General features: G+C 44.2%; 1 protein-coding gene across 1 annotated transcript; it reads left to right on the forward strand.

Moving 5' to 3' along the window:
• Positions 3,753–5,814, forward strand: LOC8084589. Its single transcript, XM_002459636.2, is given in 5 exon segments — positions 3,753–4,301; positions 4,405–4,457; positions 4,998–5,177; positions 5,296–5,515; positions 5,517–5,814. Coding segments are annotated over 5 exon segments (912 nt in total). The 5' UTR covers positions 3,753–3,866; the 3' UTR covers positions 5,541–5,814.

Genomic DNA, 21,646 nt, shown 5'->3' on the forward strand with positions numbered 1-21,646 from the left:
GGCAAAATTGTGCATGAACGCAAATAGCGGCACAATTTTTTTCAAGCTATTTCGGGCTATAGCGGCAAAAATAGCGGGCTATTTTTTTCCATGATTACATGTATATAATCCTTACACACTTAGGATTTGTATGTATATATGCAGGCACCAAATGAGAGAGCTCAGAATGAGAAATGACAATAGTATTGGGTTCGTTGACCCTTATATTGTTTTCAAGGCTCCACAGGCAGTGCGGACAGCAGATCATGAGACAGAAAGTCTGCACCAATCTTATGAGGTTCTTTGTGAACCAAAAAGAAAAACAAAAAATACTCTTCCCCTTCAACTTCGAGTGAGTTATATAGTTATTAAGTGCATGCATATTTTATTTTACATTATAGGACTGACTATATATATATGTAAACAGCTTTCACTGGATACTCATGGTTATTGAAATTCCCAAGAACCGGTTGATAACCTTTGACTCAATGAGAAAACCACAAGAAAATTATCAATAAATGGTAAACATTATTCAAAGGTACGTAATGTCGATCTCAGCTACAAAAATATCATAATATGACTCTGTAATTATTAGTTCACGATCCACAATGGCTGTGTATAGGGTTTGGGAAAGATTCATTGACCGTGAACATCTCAGTGGATGTAAAGCGCCGCTTAACATAATACATCCACAAGTAAGTTCTACTAGCTAACAAACTTTCGTTAACTTTTAGCCTTCTTATTGTTGTGGTCGTGAATATTTTTATATATATATCGTACAGTGGTATTTAAAACAAGAAGGGGGGAACAATCTATGTGCATATTACGTATGCAAATTCATGATGGCACAAGTCAATCAAACACCCACAGAGACGCTCAGAGTACGTTACATGTCTCTTTTCATTATCTCCTGAATTATATTGAAAAACTTAGATAACTAATATCTTTTTTATTTATTTCAAATTAAAGACCGAATGGCTGAGGGAAAAGGTCCTACAACAAGACCGAATCAAAGCTATCCAAGAGACGATAGCAGGATTTCTCCGCGACCAAGTGATCAATCCAAACGGCGAGTTTCACTTCAACGGCAACGAAACTCTTATTCCAAACAACGATGATTATTTATATCGTTTGTAGACATTGGGAGAAAAAACTCTATGTATATATGTGTTACGAATTTTGTACATATAAAACTATAAATATATAAAGCTTTTTACATATCTATTTAACTTTTGATGTGGTCTATTTATTTTATTATAGGCAAAGCTTAATTATTAAGCTAAGCCTATAATTTTAATTTATATATGCTTAATATGCGTGTAATATAAATATATTATTGTATCAGCAAAAATATGTATTGAAAAACCTATTATTATGTATTATATAAAAACAATAAACAGAACCGATGAAGTGAACAAAAAAAACCCCTTTAACACCGGTTGGTAAGGTGTTAAAGAGTCCTGCAACGTGGCAGCTCTGGCTGGACCCTTTAACACCGGTTGGTATACCAACTGATGTTAAAGGGGGGCTTTAGCCCCGGTTGTCCGAACCGGGACTAAAGGGTGGGCCGTTCTGCAGCTAATGCCCCGTTCTGCACCAGTGCACCATATATATAATGGTATTATGTTTCATGTTACAAAGCACGGACATTTAGCTACTTAAGTATAAATTACTAACACGCTGAGTATAACAGGCCATTGACGGGCCCGGAAAAAGAGCCTTGTCGTGCTGTCAGGGCGTGCACAGGGAGTGGCCCAAGCAGGGCCGTGGTCATCAGACCGGGCTGGCCGTGCACACCCACCACCGGGAGAGGTCGTACTTGGGCCTGGCGAAAAAAAAAGCAGGCATCATGCTAGGCTACCATGCTACATGCTTTTGTACATCTGTAAGAGCATCTCCAACAGTTATGCAATTGGACTATGCATTCTAGAAATTTACCAAAAATCTTAAAAATTACTCTCCAACAGTTATGCATTTGACTTATGCATTTTGGCAAACTTGGCATTTGATGGACCAAACTTGGCATTTTTGCATAGGCACAATGGCTTGGCATTTTTGATATTCCGAGTTTCATGGACTCCTTGTCGTGCGCGACCTCCCCACGCGCTGCGGTAGTTTCCCGCGAGGACTCCTCCTCCCCGCGCGAACTCTTCTTTCCCGCGCGATGTGAACTCTGCGACCTACGACTTCGTGGACTACGGGCGCGTGACGGAACTCTGGCGAACTGCGACTTTGTGGACTGGCGGACCGGGAGGCCGCGATTCACAGAAACAACGGTGACTTACGACTTCGTGGACTGGCGACGACGGGCGACGGAAATTCCCGCGCAGAGGAAAAATATCGCGCGAAGCGCGCCAAACAAAAAAAGACCCCGGACAAAAATAGTTGGGTCCACTATTTTTGGGAAATGCCAAGTCAAAAATGCCAAACACTTGGAGATGGACTTATTTTTCCTTTGGCAAAACGTTTAGGGACTTGGCAAATTCCAACAAATGGCAAATTCCAATTGCATAACTGTTGGAGATGCTCTAAATGAAGCAAGCGCTATAGTTTATATAATCCTTTTAATATGCCATGTCATCAGCGAAACCACCTTTAAAACTGCCTCAAAAGTGATTTAAATAGTTTTAGTAGAATAACTAGTTTTGTATCTAATGAGGTCAAGTAGACAACTATCGATATAGTTGAGGGGGTTAAGTAGATTTTTTTTAAAAAAAATTGAAACAATTTAATATGTATTTGTAATTGTTTTATACGAATATTTTTTGAATACATGTTATAAGTGCGATAAATTTTTATTTATGCATGTTGAGTATTATTTCTTTTATCACTTGAGTCTTACTAATAATAATAATAATGACAAGGATATGGTAGTTTGGGTTGCGAGGCCCCCAAATTCTCAGGACCAGCACCTTCCCGATCTGATCGACTGAGGCCCTGTTTAGATTGGGGATAAAAAATTTCTGGGTGTCACATCGGATATGTCGGAAGAATGTCAGGAGGAGTTTTTAGAAACTAATAAACAAACAAATTACATAACTCGTCTGGAAACTCCAAGACAAATCTATTAAGTATAATTAATCTATCATTAGCACATGCGGGTTACTGTAGCACTTAAGGCTAATCATGGACTAACTAGGCTTAAAAGATTCGTCTCGCGATTTTCAACCAAACTGTGTAATTAGTTTATTTTTTTATCTACATTTAATGTTCCATGCATATGTTCAAAGATTCGATGTGATGGATGTAAAATTTTTTGGGTGGAAACTAAACAGGGCCTGAGAGCACTGCAAGATTTTCACGAGACTGAAATCCATGAGCTGTGTCTGTGTGTTTTTAAGTGTCACATTTGGTTTATTGTAAGTCAAACATGTGCATCTTAGATCATTGATCTTAAAAAAGTTACATAGTTTCATATCATAAGTTTTATATTTTTAGCTTTATTACAAGAAATATTATCGTAATATATAATTCATATATCGTCAAACTATAAGGACTTTTAAAAATAGTTAGTCAAAGACTGCAATGCTTGACTTTGGATAAACCAAGTGTAATACTTAAAAAAAAAACAGAGGAAGTAGTAATAGTTAAGCAAAGAATTGTTGTGCAAGTGATGGTGCTCCTTGGATTCCTTGGATAGAGACCCTGGAGGGAGTGGATGATTCTTCAAGGAACAGTCTAACTGTAACAGTCGCATTCCAGGAATTGAATTCCGAAAGTCCGTACTCGAAAGGTTGCCATACGCGAATTCCCAGAGTGTGAGGACGGATTTGAATCAGGAATCCGATTCCAGGCCCAATGCCCAGCGCTCTGCTCCCCGGAGCGGAGCGGAACGAAACGGTCCACACGCTCGCAAAGCCGCCGTCCGGACTCCGAAATCCGAATCCATGGCCGTCCTCCGCGCGTCGCCGCCCTTTCTCCCGCAGCCGCTCTCGCGCCCCTCCCAATCTCAGTCCAAGCGGCGCCCCACCGCCTGCCGCGGAGTCGCAGCCACAGTAGTCAGACCCGGCCCTGCTCCTTCCAGGTCAAGGAGCGGCGCCGGCGGCGTCCATGGATGCCGCGCCAAGAAGGGGCTGCTGGCGGCAAGGGGACGAAGGCAGCGGGTGCCCTGCCTGCCCGCGACGGAGGCGGGCGTTGGTGCGGCAGGCGTCGCGAGGGAGGACGACGAGGACGACGACGAGTACCTGGCCAGGGAGGCCGGGTGGGGCGTGCGGCTGATGGGGCGGGTCGGCGAGGAGATGCGGCGGGTGGCGCAGGTCCAGGCCCAGGCCTTCCACGTCCCCGTCGCGCTCTTCGACGACTTCTTCTTCGATTTCTTCAAAGTACGCACGTACCTGAGATAAGTTTGTGCATTAAAAAGGTTGGATCTGTTCATCCTCATGGTGTGCTGCTATTGGTGGCGTTTGTTGCTTGCGTCAAGGTTAGGCCGAGGTGCTGTCGGCGCTCATCTACAGAGTGAGGAACTCGCCACCTGACAGGTGAACCGTGCTCTTGGTACCTGTGCTTTGTAACAATGGTAGCAATGCCAAATAGTTCTTGGATTGGATTTTGATTAGAATGTTCAATTTGTCCAGAGCAATGTGGTGTTTTGGGGAGGAGTTGTTGTTGCAATGAACAACTTAGTGTAATGTATTAATGTTCAAATTTACACATCAAAATGCATTCTTGTTGCTCTTAATGTGTGTTCTGTGAAATCCAAACAGGCAGCAGCAAACTTCTATTTTTGGGGTTTGGTTTTAGTTTTGTAGTGTTATGTTTACCAAAGACAGTAATTTAAAGCTTGCAGAATTTACCTTTCCCTGTAAGTATTGAAACAATTCCTTGCTCTGGAACACAGCCTCTGAGTTAATGGCAAGTTATTCTGTTGTGTATCAAAAACCTTCTGCTAAAACTACAGTTAACATGTGTTGTATCTAGACCTGCAGACTTTGTTAAATCCACATGTTAGGATTAGTCAAAACTTGAACCTTATATTTTTCTTTACATTTCTGCTGACAACTGAACTCTGTTCTCCTTAGATATGCTTGTTTGGTGGCTGAAGAAGCTGAGGCAGCCGACCAGCTGTCAAAGGCACCATATGAGAGGATCGTCGGGGTTGTGGATTGCACGGTGCAGGATGAAGACGACATCCTTAAGCAACTTCAAGGTGTAGATGAGTACCTCTATGTGTCAGGAATTGCAGTCTTGCCATCGTTCAGGTGATCTCTAACCTCTATGTTCTCTACTTCCAGAGCTCTACTTGCCCAATTGTGCCAAGACCAAAACATTCAGGTAATCAGATAACACTAGATGTGTGTACTTCGTTCACGCTTGCAGGAGGAGGAAGGTAGGGACCGCACTGCTGAAGGCCTGTGAGTCACTTGGGCTCAAATGGAGGCACAGATTCATGGTTCTGAGGGCATATGAGGATGACGACGGTGCTCGAGGTCTCTATGCCAAGGCAGGGTACCGGGTCGTGTCAAGGGATCCAGACTGGGTCACCTGGGTAGGGAGGAGAAGGCGTGTTGTGATGATAAAAGAGTTGCCGGTTCACGATATATAATCACATTGAACAGCAATGATGCCAGCACGTTTGTTGAATGGGGGTGTACATCCCCAGCTAATGTGTCCATATGAGCAGCATCTTACATGTATTTTTTGGACAATAGAGGAGAGACAGTTGCCTATCTTTCCACCAAACACAGCATGAAAACTGAAGTTACATTGACAAGTCTCATTTCAGAGTCTGCCACAGGCAAGGTATACTGTATCGGCACATTATTTATAACATCACACCAGGACTAGAAAAAATTAATGAAGAAGCTCTCTCGATGCTGGAAAAATATACAGTAGACTAAAACCTGAGCTCCTGAATATCCGCTTGTTTCCCTTGCAATTCATGTTGCTCCTGTTTATTTCTTCTATAGCATCCATGCTAAGAATGGCATTGTAACATTCTACAGTGGTTTTCATTGCCTACTGGATTTGGCTTCGCACAAAACTCATTAAAAGTGTTGACTCAAGGTAATATCATCAAATGGGATTATTGTTGAGTTCCGATGATTGCAGTTCTGTGGGCAATTGAGTTCAGATAACAAGTGCACTAGAGCCTAAGAGATGCAGAGGAGGAATAGAGTATAACATGACAAACTAGGAACATGAGCATGGAAAAGCGAAAGGATTGACACGGAAGGATAAAAACGGGCCAACAAACTTGGAAGCCGTTTTGCGGCCATGGGAGATTTCTGGGTGGCCAACCAGATTCGACCTTGTCAGATTATTTAAGAGAAACAAGGTATAGATGAAATGCAGTGAACAGAATGTGAACGCTTTAAGAAACAAATTAAAATGCAGACATAATTTCACCATATCCATATCATGATTTATTTGCATGCTGGAGCAAATGCAATTCTTCAGACGACTAAGCTCATCAAACTCAAAGGAAGAGCTGATATATAATCAAGTAAGCATCCTAGTATGATGCTTCAGCCTTTCATGAACGAAAAACATACTCAAAGTGGGTAGCCGTTAACATGAAACTGAAATTCCAGATAGGCTACTACAGAGCGTACCTTGAGAACACCAAGACCTGGAACACAAACACCATGGGATGGCAGAACGAATGACACAAAAGGACACAAACAGGCCAAGAAACTTGGAATCAATTTTGGGAACATGAAGCATGAACAATGTCATTTTGTGTTAACTATTCTGGAGTATCTTGTGGTCAACCAAATTAATCATACTCAGACAATTAAATATAAAATGAGGTACATGAAACAGTTAATAAACATAAAAACCATGACAAAATCAATTAAATGGCACATGTATTCACTACCATATCGACATCGGCATTCATATATATGCATCCAGGAGCAAAAGATACTTCTTAAGCTCCTCAAAAACAGAGAAGCCTGAGGCCCTAGGCTCGAGGGCACATGGGAAACTAGTAGATGTCAAATATTTATGTAAGCATCGGAATATTAGGTATCAGGAACGCAAATCATGTCCAAGGCACGTAGCTGTTAAGACGAAACCGGCATTTCAGAGAGTCTATCTATACTCTAGTATTCTATTCGTTGCCCACCCATATGTTCATGCACAAACACTGAACAATAGCAATGTCTGTCCGCAAGACTGCATGCGTCAGTATTAGAAGTTAGACCAAATGCAGCTTCCCAAGGTTCTCAATTTTAAAAAATATATATAGAAACTTCAGATCTGAAGTGGAGCTCAGAGGTGAAGCTGTACCAAACGAAGCCCTTCACACTCATATTCACGTTGCTTGTTAACATATCAAATACTTGCATCATGTATGGATGGAGGAGAAAAGTTTGCATATATACTCCAGCAGCTCATGCTTGGAAGACTTGATCTGAGGAAGGCTGATTTTGGAACGTTTGTCGGGGAACAACTCAACGAAGGCAAATGTTTTGCATTTTCGGATGCTGTCTACCATATTATTCAGGGCATGTTTTTTCAAAAGCAAAAGTGTGGCCTACACAAGTATATTGATGCATACTATCTTTTCTTTTCATTTCTCTTGTTTGGATCAGGACATGGCGATTGCTGTTTTCTGGTGGTGGATGTTTTTTCTCTGTCTGTTGTCGTTTCAGTCGGGGCAATATTGCTACCGTAGTCATTTACATGTATACTTTCCGTACTTTGCATCTTTGGTTTGTACGCACTCAAGTATGCAATCATTACTCATTTGATATAAGTATACTCTGACGGATGGTACATATACTCTTATAAAGCTAAACCCCACTACATAAAGTCTCTCTTCATACAATGTGTCCATATCATTTTCGATTAAGTAACGCACTAAATGTTCTATCACTACTACCGAACGAGGCATTGGTCGATGCCCAAAATCGCCAAAAGCCTCGGCCCTTTTGCGGCTCGGGGCTAAAGACCCCTTCAGCACCGATTTGTAACACGGGCCGGTGCTAAAGGGGTCTGCCCAACGGCTACTGACCAGTGCTATCGGAGCAGGGACCCTTTAGCACCGGTTCGTGTTACCATTTGGTGCTAAAGGGTTCCCTTTAGCCTCGGTCTGAGCCACAGGCCAGGTCAAACCTTTTTAGCACCGTTTCAGGGCACAAACCGGTGCTAAAGGGTCACCTTTAGACCGGGTTTGTGCTTTGAACCGGTGCTAAAGGGTCTAGTTTATAGGCCACAGCTACCTCCTCCTCTCTGCCTGGGTCATTTGAAACCAGAGAGCACCATTGTTCTTGCTAGAGGTCGCATTTGTTCTTCTTGCTTGTTCTTTATCTCCGGCGCCCATCGTTGATCTTCTTCGACTCCGTCATTGTCTCTTCATGCTTGGAGGTGACTATCTTCATCCTTCCTTGTCTTTTTCACGTTGTTTTTGGCTTGTGATTTTCCCATCATTTTTAGCACAAATGCACTTATTATTTTGAATCCTTCGCTTGAATTTGAATTCATCGCTTGAATTAGTATCCATATATATATATCATATTTCATGGTTTACCTAGTATTAATATAGTTTGCAAGAATGAGTTATAGTATCTTTTGAAATCTTTTTTCTTTTGAACATAAGAGGATTGGAATTTAGTTAATGTATATAGTTTGCAATAATGATCTTAGATAGTTGGATAGTTCAAATTAATTGGTTTGTTAATATCACTTGATAGGTTTTTATTACTACATAATATCCATTGTATAATTTAGAAAATTTGTTGAAGTAGCTAGACAAATAAAGGATATTATTAGGTTGTTCTTTAATCATACTTGTTTATTAGAAAATGTGAAATTTGTAATTGTTTAAAAATTGAGTATGGATAGTAGATGGCAACCATGACCGGGTCCTCGGTCTCTCAACGGGTTCCAAAGCAATACCAGCCGGAACTCCCTCTCATTACTTGCGGCAAGTGTGGGCAGAATATTGTGATGGAGTATAAAGTGTCGAAAGAGAGAGTAAACAAGGGTCGTATATTCTACAAGTATCCGGATCGTAATGTGAGTTATTTCGAGACATTTGCTTATATATGTACCTATTTTTTTAATGGTGTTACTTAAACTTTTGATTAGTATGTTGGTGTTGGTGCTGAACACTACTAAGGTACATCAGATGGTAGCCATGAATAGTAGGTTGTGTTGTACCTATCATCATGATGGGGCTGTTGTTGATGTTGTCGACTGTGATGTTGAAGAAGATGTCCATTGCCAAAGATAATATGAGCTGGGGGCCATCCTCTATTCATAGTAGTGCTCCAATTGTTGGAGCAGATGTTGCGGCTAGGAGGCTAGTTGCTAGAGGATGGGAGCTTGTCGTTCCGCGATCGATATTCCAGCAGGTCTTGCATAAAAAGGCAATGTCACCAATATGTAGTAGCAACTATTGGAGATGATGCTGCTATGGTGGGGGTGTCTGTGCTTGTGCTGCTGCCTAGACTTCAATGATGTCGGAGTTGCTTTGGAGTCCTAGGGGCACCTGCTATGCTAGTGGTTCCACAAACAAGGAGTGCGATACCTTGCTGACGGTTTCTGGGGTGTTGTAGTAGTGGGGATCCTCCATCTGGATGTTAAGGAAGGATTTGTTTGTTGATAGGGATCGTGATGTGTTTGGTCACCGCCTTGAGACTTTTGGTGGCGTGGAGGCATGCCTCTAGGTTGGGGCATGGGTGCTCATCATTGGAGCGAGTGTCCTTGTTCTCAATCTTGGTGATGAGGTTGCTAATGAGGTAGCCAGTAGCGACATGGTTGGTTGTCTATTCGCTGCGAGGTGTAGCAGGCAGCGAAGGTTTTGTGGCGTCAGGCTACAATGGGTTGCTGGCTTGCTGCTACTATTTGCAATGATGGTAGCTCTGAGATTGATGACTAGAGCATGGACGATCTGGTTTGGGCATGATAGTAAGGGCAGCTACAGTACTACTGGTGCCACAGACAAGCTGTTCGACACTGCCCTGACGGTCTCTGGAGTGTCGTGTGAGGTGGATTCCTCTATCATGGTGTTGATAAAGGGTTTGTTGGCGATGATCATAACTTGTTGTGTCTCCGTAGAAAGTTTGTGGATAGCAGCGTCCACATCCAATCTAGCTCGGACTGCGGTGATGGTGGTGCCGTAGGGTTGGGTTTGCTTGATGCCGTCGGGGTTAGTGATGGCATTGCCGTGGAGTTTGCTAGCTTCTCTTTGCTAGCCTTATGTTGAATCAGTTGGGTGATCTCGTTGCTGGAGTTCTGGATCCCCTATTGCACGTTGGTGGTGATGGAAGCCATGGATCATCTGGTTTTCAGATACCAGATGTAACAAGCATGGCGGCGCTGGTGCCCTAGAAGGTGGCAGCTACGGTGATCGAGGTCGTGGCAGCTAGGGTTTAGGTGGCGTGGGCGGCATGGAGGAGAAGATGGCATAGGGGAGAGAGAGGAAGATAAGAGGGCGGCGACACACCAAGGAGAAGGGAGAGAGAGGAGAGGTAAAAGCCTTTTGGCTATTTCTTTCTTGATCACAATGATTACATACTCCTAGTATTTATAGTCCCAACTAGCCTTGACTCCCAAGCAATCTCAGGAGATCCCTATAGGGTTTGGATTCTCCTTTCCTAACAAACTCAAACTCAATTCTTTAACTAACTAACCCTTTCCAAATCTGCTATGACATAACAAAGGTAACTTGATGATGTTCACGATGGTTGCGGTGGTGGCGGCGCCACGTGCTCCACTCCCTCCATGCGCGTGGCCCATTTGGGCATGGGTTGGGGGGCACCGGCCGTCTCTTCTTGGGCCGTCATTTGCCCGTTTATTCCACCATGGAAGCAGCCCATGTTAGTCGTGTGACATCATGAGTAAGTGCTCCAATATCTTTTCATCCTTTGATCATTCATTCTCAATCCCAAACTCATACCCCACCACCTAAGCATCCAACAAAAGTTTAATTTTCTAGTGTAGGTGCATGGGGGTACAGCTGTACACACAAAAAAAATTGTAGAAACACTAAGTATATATCTCTATAGTATGTACCTAGCACATTTTATCAAATAGCAATATTCTAAGCTCAAGTTCTCATCCAAGAGGGAAATAAGTTTGTCGCCCTACTAGCACTCTTTCATCTATAGCCCGGGAATCCAAAATGATTAAATACACATTACACGAGGATAAGATAAAAATGACAACAAATTAATCTCTTCTTTTTAAAAAAGGTCGACTCTTGGATATACTATATCTGTTGCCACATCGAGGGTTGCACACGTGCATGACGGTGTGGGCGCGAGGACACACCGCTCTAGGGCTATCCGTGCCATGCGTGTGCATCACTACTACAATAATTTTAACTGAGGTGAGCATTTTGGATTAACTGAGGCAGGCATCCAAAATGCCTCAGACCAAAGGTCACGGTAAATCGGACCCTTTTTTGAGGAATTTTGAATGCCCGCCTTGGTCAATAAAATAATAAAATAAAAAGCCTACAACCTAGGCCTAACTGGGTTTGGATCTAGGCCTTGCATCTCTACGCCTGCACGTTGCCGCCATAGCCGTTAGGGGAGCTTCGCCGCCGCATGAGAGGGAGCACTGCCGGAGTTGAGGTGGAGCACTACCAGAGTTGAAGTGGACGGCGACAGATCCATCCACCGCCTGAGCTGCCAAATCGGGACACGAGCTTGCCGGAGAGGAAGAGGGGAGGGTGGATCCGCCTTTGGGGAGCCGCTGTAGGGCACTTGCCGCTGGATCCGCCTCCTCATGTCGCTGTTCGAGGAAAACAGGTCCCACATGCCACCGTCGCTTTAGAAGGGCTCTTGTCTCCTCACGCTGCCACTGGATGAGGGAGCAAGCCCGCCTCGCCTCGCTGCGGCCTCGCTGGCACCACCTTGTCTCGCCTGCCCACCGTGGCCATGCCAGCGCCGCCAAACACATGCGAGCGCCTCCCCGCCTACGTCGCGGCCTTGCCAGTGCTCTCCTGAAAGAGAGGGAGGAAAGGGAGAAGAGGGAGCAGCACATGGCGTGGCTCACGAGTGGAGGGGTCTAGGGTGATGAGTGGAATGAAATGGAACCCTAAGTGGCAGTATATATATACAATGAGCAGACTATCGGGCCGAGATGGGTCGTTTGGGCTCCAAGGTGGGCCAATGTTATGTGAGGCGCGGGCCTTATAATATGCCTATGTTAGTTAATATATTAACCGAGTCGTTTTTATTAGAACAACCGCCTGGGTTAATCAGTATTAATCGAGGCAAACATTTTAAAGTGCCCGCCTCGATTAATCGATTTTGCGAGGTGGTTGTTTATAACAACATCGGTTAATAAAAAACGACCCCCTCAGTTAATTCAAGGCATTAACCAAGGTGGTTCAAACTTATGCTTGCCACTGAGGGGTTTTTGAAAAGGTCTGTAGTAGTGCATGGCCCAACAACACACTCCGAGTCTAAGAACATCTTCAGCAGCTTACCAATAACCAACCTGTTATATTGTAGCTAGGAGAAATTTCTTTTTCTTGCTCTCACAGATCTTCAGTAGCACCCTTAATTTTTGGTGGACACCAATGTTCTCTCCATCTTCCCCCATTCGTAGCTTTGAGCTCGACGGCCCGAGACCAGGGCTAGGCAGTGGCTGGGGCAAGGCATGGTGGTCGGGGCCGGATCTAGGCGTGGTGGTGGCAGTGGCCTTGACCGGATCTCCAGGAACTAGGTCTCTAGCCAGATCCTGCCTCCCTCGTGCCTCTCTAAGCTCTCTGGGAACTCAGGCCTCTACAGCTGCCCCTATGCAGGAACTTGCCTCCCTGTGCGATCACCACCCGGTGATGACGAGGGGTGGGCATGCGGTGGCTGAGGGCACTAGACTGCTCCCACTATCAGCAGCTGCTCCTACTCCGACAACGAGAAGGCTACGCAACATCGAAGACTTGTGTGAGGCGGGGAGGAGAAGAGGATGACTACTTTTTTTTAAGATAAAGGATAGATCCTATCCAGCTTCATCTATCAACTAATAGAATCAAGTCAATTATTATAAGTCTCGCCCGAGGGCACGCACATGGGCTGCAAAAACTGTTTTACAGCCAAACAAGTGGAAAACCAAAATGAGAATAAAGTTTTTACTAAACATGACTAATACGCCTAGTTGACAACCAACCATTAGAACTAAAGAACTGCAAAGCCGATATCTCTAGCTGACTTCCAACTAGGGTCAATAGATGCCTTAGATCGTCACGCCGCTGTAACGTTGCCCATTGCCGGAGCCGGTGCGTTCCCTGAAAAGGATCTGAAAAAATGATTTTGGTCTGCATTTATCAAAAACCACATCATTTTTTGTTAACCAAACCGCCCAAAAGTGCGGAGGCTGATGTTAATAACAATGAATTATACTTTTTGCTTCCCATTTTGGACCACCCATTGAAAAGCTTATCCAAATCTTGAGGAGGCGATAACCTAAAAAGTATATGTACAGCGCATCATAAAATTTGGCATAAAGACAGTCTAAAAAAATACGCTGAATTTTTCTAGAAAATGACAAAAGCAACACTTTTTGTCACCATTCTAGTTACGACGAGCCAGGTTATCCTTAGTTAAAATCACATCTTTATTTAGATACTACAGAAAAACTTTTATTTCCACAGAAACTTTAATTTGCCAAATATCTTGTGACACTCTAACTTTATTGTTAATTAACGCCACATACATGAATTTAACCCTAAAGCTTCCTGATGCATTCAGCCCCCAAACAAAAACATCTCTTTCTTCCATTAAATTAATGTGACATGTGGGTCCAATTGTAACACCCTAAAAATTTCACTTTTCCAAATAGGCGAATTGATTTAATTATTTGATGTGAGCACTGAGAAATAGTAAGAAAATAAATTTTATTGAAATAAAATCCACTATAAGGTCTAGACACATGCATGTGCATTCATGCTGCTGCATATATTTCGGTTGAGTGGAGTTCTTTCAATTCAAATTGGTTTACAAATTCTTTTCAAAAGGTTTGAGTAAAAGCTGGAAAAATAAAATGGAAATGGATTTCTCTTCTCCCTCCCTGTCTCGGGCTTGGCCCAACCCCTCTCTCCCCCCCTGCGGCCTGCCTATCTCCCCCTCCCCCCCCCCTTTTCTTTCACGCAGCACGGCCTAGCGCCAACTTCCGGCCCGCGCAGCGCAGGCCCAGCAAGCCGCGCGCACACCTCCCCTCCGCCGCAGCAGATGACAGGGCGGGCCCGCGTTCCAGTGCCACTACTAGGTGGGGCCAGCGGTCAGGGTCGTCCCCTACCTCGAGTCCGGCCAGGACACGAGTCCGAGCTCAACTCCCGCGCGCGATCCGCGCGAGCAGTCCCTTCCCCGACGGCCTCCGGCCCTTTAAATACTCGCCCTGTCGCCCGCAACCCCCCAACGCAATTCTAGCTCTAGCTGCCGCGCAGTTTTCGCCAAAAAGCGCCGCCAAAGATCTCCGCCGAAAGTAATCCGCCGCCGCGACGCGATTTGGTCACCGTGAGCGACTTGCCGACCTTCTCCTCACTCTTGCGAAGTCGCCGAGTCGTTTCGTTCGCGTTCCTTTGCTTCCAACGGGTGCCTAACCTTCGCCGAACCTCTTTGCAGAGCCGCCGTCCGCCGTTCGTCGTCGCGAGCCCTAGCCGGCCTCTCTTCGTCGCGGTTTTTGCCCCAGGTAAGTTCGCGCCGAGCTCCTGAGCGACCCCATGTGTTTAGCTCGCGTTCTACCGCTCGGAGTCGCTAGATTGGCCAACTCCGGCCATGCTCGGCCATGGCGCCGCCGCGGGCCTTCCAGCTCCGGCCGGCCAGCCCCCTTCCCTTCCCCACGATTTAATCTCAGCCTTTGTTTCGCGATCCAACGGCCCCAAATGAAGGATACCCCTTCGGCCAGCTGTTTTGCAGAAAAACCCCCGAGCTTTTTAATGTTCTAACCCGCGGTCCATTTACGCTTTCTCCTTTTACGCTTTCTAAGTTCGAAAACGTATTTTCACCCGCGCAGTTCAAAAACAGTTTCTCAGATTTACAGTTTTGCCATTGAATCTATTTTGTTCATAAAATATCCGTTTTGATCCGTTCAACTTGCGTTAGATTCATAATCACAAGATCTACATGATAGTCTCACTGTTATACAAATTTGAAACTTTTTATTTTCGTGATCCTATTTAATTAATTATTTTATTAAAGGAAATCTTAGGAAAATCATAACTTCTTCGTTCTAACTCTGATTTTCGTGATCTTTACGTCTGTGTGATCGTAGAGCGATGTAGATTCGTTTTATAAACTTTTTGTATTTATTTATTACTGTTGGTGTACTGTTCAAATAATAGGCTTGTTTGCTTTGTATGATTGTCTTTGGATGATTGTTGTTGATGTGGTGGTTACGAATAGACGGTGAGCAGTTCGTGGGTGAACAAGAGTACTACTACGAGCAGGATCAGCAGGACCAGTGTGATCTAGGCAAGTATAGCATGGGATCATCCTTGTTTCCTAATAACTTTAATCACTTAATTCATATTGCATGTGTCTCCTTGATAAGGATTCCCTAGTATTGATCTTATACCTTGTCACCTATGGTTATGCATTGGGTAGCTTATGCTAGTGCTCCACTAAACCATGATCTTGTAATTTGGCTAAAGAATTATGCAATAAACATTAAAATATGACTTTTTAGCAATGTTGGAAAAAGAGGGCTGGAGCATTGGGCTATCTTATGGTGCTCTGGTTTCTCTCCATAAGGACTTATCTGTATCTGACCATCCGGGACATACAGTACAACTGTGAGGGCTACATGGCTCTGGCTTTAGCTCAGTATGAGGACCTTTTCTAGCTTGTTAGTGGTTACCCTTGTGGCGCAAGTGGGGGATAGCAGACCGTGGATTCCTGCGGGTGAGTCACACGGACTGACTAGCGAAACCTAGCGGCCCTAACTTGTTAGACGAACCTTTGAAAAGCTACATAGTGAACCCTGCCGGTCTTCCTGGGGAGTGGGCTAAGGGGCTGATCACCTCGGGCGAAAGGGTAAATCACGACTCACAGTGAAAGTGTACAACCTCTGCAGAGTGTAAAACTGATATATCAGCCGTGCTCACGGTCACGAGCGGCCTTGGACCAATACAGAATAAATGAACACTAATGGAAAAACATTAAATGTTATTATTGTTAATATGTTGTTTATGCTATTCTTTATTCACTTTACCTGATCATGAGTTTATTATGGGTCTTGACAACTTGATGCTACTCTTATGCTAAAATTGTGACAACTAAAAGCTACATGCAGTTGAACCAGTGTCTAACCTTTGAGCCTCATGAACCCCCTGTTATACTTGTTAAGTACGAGGTGTACTTACACTTGTTTATTTTCTTTATTTGGATAAAAATCCCGGATGGGTAACAGATGGCATGGGTAATGACTACTACCAGTACTTCCCTGAGGATTTCTAGTCTTGTGGTCAACCAGTTGACGTGCCTGTGTGATGGAGCTTCCATGCAAGAGTTATCTTTTATTTTCCGCTATATTTATGTAAAGACTCTGAGTTATATCGTTATGTAATAAACACTTGTCATGATACTCCCTATAATTTGTCAGCTTATGTGTGATTGATCTCTGGGCACACATAAGGTTTTGCATTCAATTTTATCCTTAAAATTGGGTGTGACAAATTGGTATCGGAGCCGTGTTGACTGTAGGACGCAAGCCTAGATAGAAATGGTCGTTTCAATTGTCTTTTCTTCTCTATATTCAAGCTTACCATCTTGCTCTTGTTATTTGCTAAATTTTTTTTATGCTTCTATCATCTCCTTCTATTATGAATTTATTGATTCTAATCTAACTTCTCTCCGGTCCATTCTATAGATGGTTCGTGCCAACAAGACCGCTCGTATCTCCACTGGAGGGTACCACCCACCTCGTTACCAATACGAGCCTATGGAGCCACAAGAGGAGAGTTCACCGGAGCATGAGGAGACCCCACCACCTTCAGATCAAGCATCTGAGCCAGAGCTATTGCAAGTGGAGCCTGAACCAGAGGAGGAGCCCCAGGAGTTCATACTTATTTCCGATGATGAAGAAGAAGGTGCTCCCGGAGGAGGTCAACCCCCATCACCGCCACAAGATGGACCTGCTGAAGATGATGAGTCCCCTCCCATAGGTTGGACTAGAAAGGTGTACCACAAGGCTTCGTGCAACGCTCCGTCGCATCACCGGCTGGTGGGAATGTTGGAGAATTACTTCTCTGACTGGGATGCAGTAGTGGAGTATTCATGCATTGACTACACGCACCCCCTGGAGAACACCTACTGGAAGTCCAAGGTGCTGATCTTTCCCAAGGATGTGGAGAAAGATGCATACTTGAAGGACAGGGCTACCGTCATGATGGACATAGAGCTACTATGGAAGAGAGCATGGAGGAAGCAGCTTTCACAGCATGTTTGTTCCTCCGTGAGCAACATTTCGGTAACATGCGGTGGGATATACACCATTATCTACCCCGCCTGGACCCGGAACAAGGATGGGGAATGCTGGAGCCAACAGATTTGGACCCAGTCTCCCGAGTGATGGTGTACTTTGCTCATGAGATGGTGGAAAAGCATTTGAAATTACAAGACATGGTGATAGCACAAGGGAAGGCTCTCAAGAGGTGCTACAAGATGATTGACGATCATCGTGAGAGGGAAGGACAGCCCAAGATCTATGGAAAGCTTGACTATGAACCACGTCCTTAGTGTTGGAAGTCCCTAGTTTGTAATAAGCCGCTAGAAACGCAAGTGAGTCGAGTCAAGTTAGTGTGGTGTGCTTTTGTTATGCTTAGTTAGTTGCTTGTTATTATGTTTATGAGTGAGTTGGATCTTTGTAATGAGTGCTGGGACATTGTAGGCATGTCTACAAGTTCCATAGTTTAGGTTATTAAGGATTAAGGTTTAATGAATAAATAGTTGGGTTGGCAAATCTGTCTTTCCTGTTTTGTTTCTTTAAACCTATCTGTCTTAATAATTTTACTCAGAAAAATCAGTTCGACCAAAAAATTATGAAAATTTTATGGGAATAACTAGACTTAAGCATCTTTCCTATGCCGCTGGAATCACCTTTTTATCTGATCTGAGCCGAGAGATATGAATGTTGAAAACAGAGGTTCCTGTGCAGTTTGAGTTCTGGGACAGTTTCGTTTGGAGACAGTTTATGGCTAATTAAATGTCCGAATCTGAATTTGTGCTCTAAATAAAAGTTGTAAACCATTTCTTAAGCTTTCCAACCATCAAAGTTCCGCCTCTGTTGGACTTTTACATCTCAAGTTATGATCGTTTTACTGAACTGCTGGCACTGGACTCACTCAGAAAGTTTTCAGAATTGCAAACTTGTACTTGAAAGTCTATATTTTGGGAGATTCTAAAGTTTTAATGTTATGACAGATGCCGCCAAGAGGTAGAGGACGTGGAAGGGGTATCCCACTCAACCCACCTGCCACCATCAAGCAGCTATTAGCAGTCCAGACGCAGCTTATGGAAGCCCTGGTGAACAACCAACAGAATCACCCAATCGGACCGCGTGATAAGCGGGGTGAATTCTTGAAAGGTCATCCCCCTGTGTTCACACATGCTACTGATCCACTGGAGGCAGATGACTGGCTTCGCGCAGTGGAGAAGCAACTCAACATAGCACAGTGTGATGATAGGAAGAAGGTGTTGTTCGCATCTGGACAACTTCAGGGAGAAGCTCAGACGTGGTGGGAGTCATTTGAGTATGGACGACCTCCCAATGCACCTGCTATCACATGGCTGGAGTTCAAGGAGAACTTTAGGTCCTATCACATACCAGAAGGGTTAATAGAACTGAAGGCAGAGGAGTTCCGGAATTTGAAGCAGGGATCTATGACAGTTCCAGAGTACAGGGACAAGTTTGCTCAGTTGTCGCGCTATGCTCCCAGTGAGGTGGCTAATGATGCTGATAAACAGCGCCTCTTTTTAAAGGGATTGTATGATGGGCTCCAACTCCAGCTGATGTCCAATGAATACCCCGACTATCAGACGCTTGTGAACCGTGCTATCGTAGTGGATAAAAGGAAGAGGATGCAGGGACAGGCCTCCAGAAGTAATACTCGTCCACGCACCAACCAGCAGCAAGGTTCTCAGCAAAGGTACCAAGGACCACCTTCACAGTGGAATCGTGGTCAGTACCCCCAGCGCAATCAGTTCCAGCAGCGTCCACAGTACCAACAGAATCAGCAGCAGGGCAATCAGCAGACGTCACGCCAGGGTACGCCCAGCAACACTCCAATGAAGACTAGTGCCCCCAACACCCCCAACAAGTGTTTCCGCTGTGGTAAAGAGGGTCACCTGTCATATCACTGCCCTGAAAAGCAAAATCAGCAGATCCCCCAGAAGCAAAATAGCCACCAGAAGTCAGCTCCCAATACTGGAAGGGTGAACCATATGTCCTCTGAGACAGCACAGCAGGAACCGAAAGTTATGCTCGGTACGTTCGAAGTCAACTCTATCCCCGCATATTTTCTTTTTGACTCTGGAGCTTCGCATACTTTCATATCACAAGCATTTGTTAGAATACATAGCTTACCCTTATGTGCCATGAAGAATCCCATATTAGTAAATTCACCGGGGGGAAGTATGCAAGCTGCTTATAGTTGCCTCCCACTTACTTTAAACCTAAGGGGGGTAGAGTTCAAGATAAGCCCGATTGTGTTGCGAGCATCTGGTATAGATGTGATTCTGGGAATGGATTGGATGAAACAACAAGATGCTTCAATTCAGTGTAAAGGAAAGGCAGTTGCACTAACAACACCAAAAGGGGACAGGATCTGTGTGGAAGTTGCAGTTCAGCCTCAGCCGACAGCTACAGTAAACCAGCTTGATAACAGTGTCAATTAGGAGGGCCTGGTTGTTGATGAGTTCCCAGAAGTGTTCCCCGATGATTTGACAGGTATGCCACCCGACCGTGACATTGAGTTTATTATTGAATTATTACCTGGCACTGCACCTATAGCTAAACGTCCATATAGAATGGGGGTTAAAGAATTAGAAGAACTTAAGAAACAAATAAAGGAGTTGCAGGAAAAAGGTTTCATTCGTCCTAGCTCTTCACCTTGGGGGGCACCAGTGATTTTTGTTGATAAGAAAGATGGTACACAGAGGATGTGTGTAGATTACCGGTCACTCAATGAGGTCACAATCAAGAATAAATATCCATTGCCTAGAATGATGATTTGTTTGATCAGTTGAGAGGTGCTTGTGTGTTTTCCAAGATTGATCTTCGTTCTGGGTACCATCAGCTGAAGATTCGTGCCACTGATATACCAAAGACAGCATTTACGACCCGATATGGTTTGTATGAGTACACAGTGATGTCTTTCGGTCTGACCAATGCTCCTGCTTACTTTATGTACCTGATGAATAAGGTGTTCATGGAGTTTCTTGATAAGTTTGTGGTGGTATTTATTGACGACATATTGGTATTCTCCAAGACTGAGCGAGAGCACACTGAGCATCTGAGGTTAGTCTTGCAGAAGCTTCGGGAACACAAGTTATATGCTAAACGAAGTAAGTGTGAGTTTTGGTTGAAAGAAGTTTCCTTTCTGGGCCATGTTGTCTCTAATGGAGGAATAGCGGTGGATCCAAGCAAGGTGAAAGATGTGCTCGATTGGAAACCACCTACAGATGTGAGTGGAATCCGTAGTTTCTTGGGATTGGCTGGTTATTACCGAAGGTTTATTGAGGGATTCTCTAAGCTTGCCAAACCGATGACAGCCCTGCTTGAGAAAAACGCCAAGTTTGTGTGGTCTGAGAAGTGTCAAGAAAATTTTGAGGAGTTGAAGAAGAGGTTGACGACAGCTCCAGTGTTAGTACTGCCAGATCTAAGCAAGAATTTCTCCTTATATTGTGATGCATCCCGTCTAGGACTTGGGTGTGTTCTTATGCAAGAAGGAAGAGTAGTGGCATATGCATCCCGACAGTTGAGGAAGCATGAGTTGAATTATCCTACTCATGACTTGAAGTTAGCCGCAGTGGTTCATGCTTTGAAGATCTGGAGGCACTATCTTATCGGTCATAAGAGTGACATATACACGGACCATAAGAGTTTGAAGTATATATTCACACAGTCAGATCTGAATATGAGGCAATGTCGGTGGTTAGAACTGATCAAGGACTATGATTTGGAGGTACACTACCACCCTGGGAAAGCAAATGTGGTTGCCGACGCTCTAAGCAGGAAGAGCTATGCCAACGAGGTGCAAATAGCCTCTATGGCTGAAGAGTTGTGTGCTGAAATTTCACATTTGAACTTGGGTTTTGTTATTAATGTAGTTGAGTTATTAATAGAACCTACCTTGGAGCAAGAAATACGAAAGGGTCAGTTGCAGGATGAAAAGCTGATGGAGATAGCTGAAAACATAGTGATCGGAAAGGCACTAGGATTCCGGATGGATGATAATGGGACGCTATGGTTTGGAAAAAGGCTATGTGTGCCTGAGGATCGGTCTATTAGAGAGGCAATTCTGCGAGAGGCACACGAATCCGCTTATTCTATACATCCTGGCAGCACTAAGATTATCTAGATCTAAAAGAGAAGTATTGGTGGTATGGCCTGAAGAGAGATGTAGCTGAGCATGTCGCTTTATGTGATACTTGCCAGAGAGTCAAAGCAGAACATCAGAGACCGGCAGGACTGTTACAACCAATGAAGATCCCTGAGTGGAAGTGGGAGGAAGTTGGTATGGACTTCATAGTGGGACTACCCCGCACCCAAA

Source organism: Sorghum bicolor, chromosome 2 (assembly GCF_000003195.3).
Source record: "Sorghum bicolor cultivar BTx623 chromosome 2, Sorghum_bicolor_NCBIv3, whole genome shotgun sequence".
Classification (NCBI taxonomy): Eukaryota; Viridiplantae; Streptophyta; class Magnoliopsida; order Poales; family Poaceae; genus Sorghum; species Sorghum bicolor.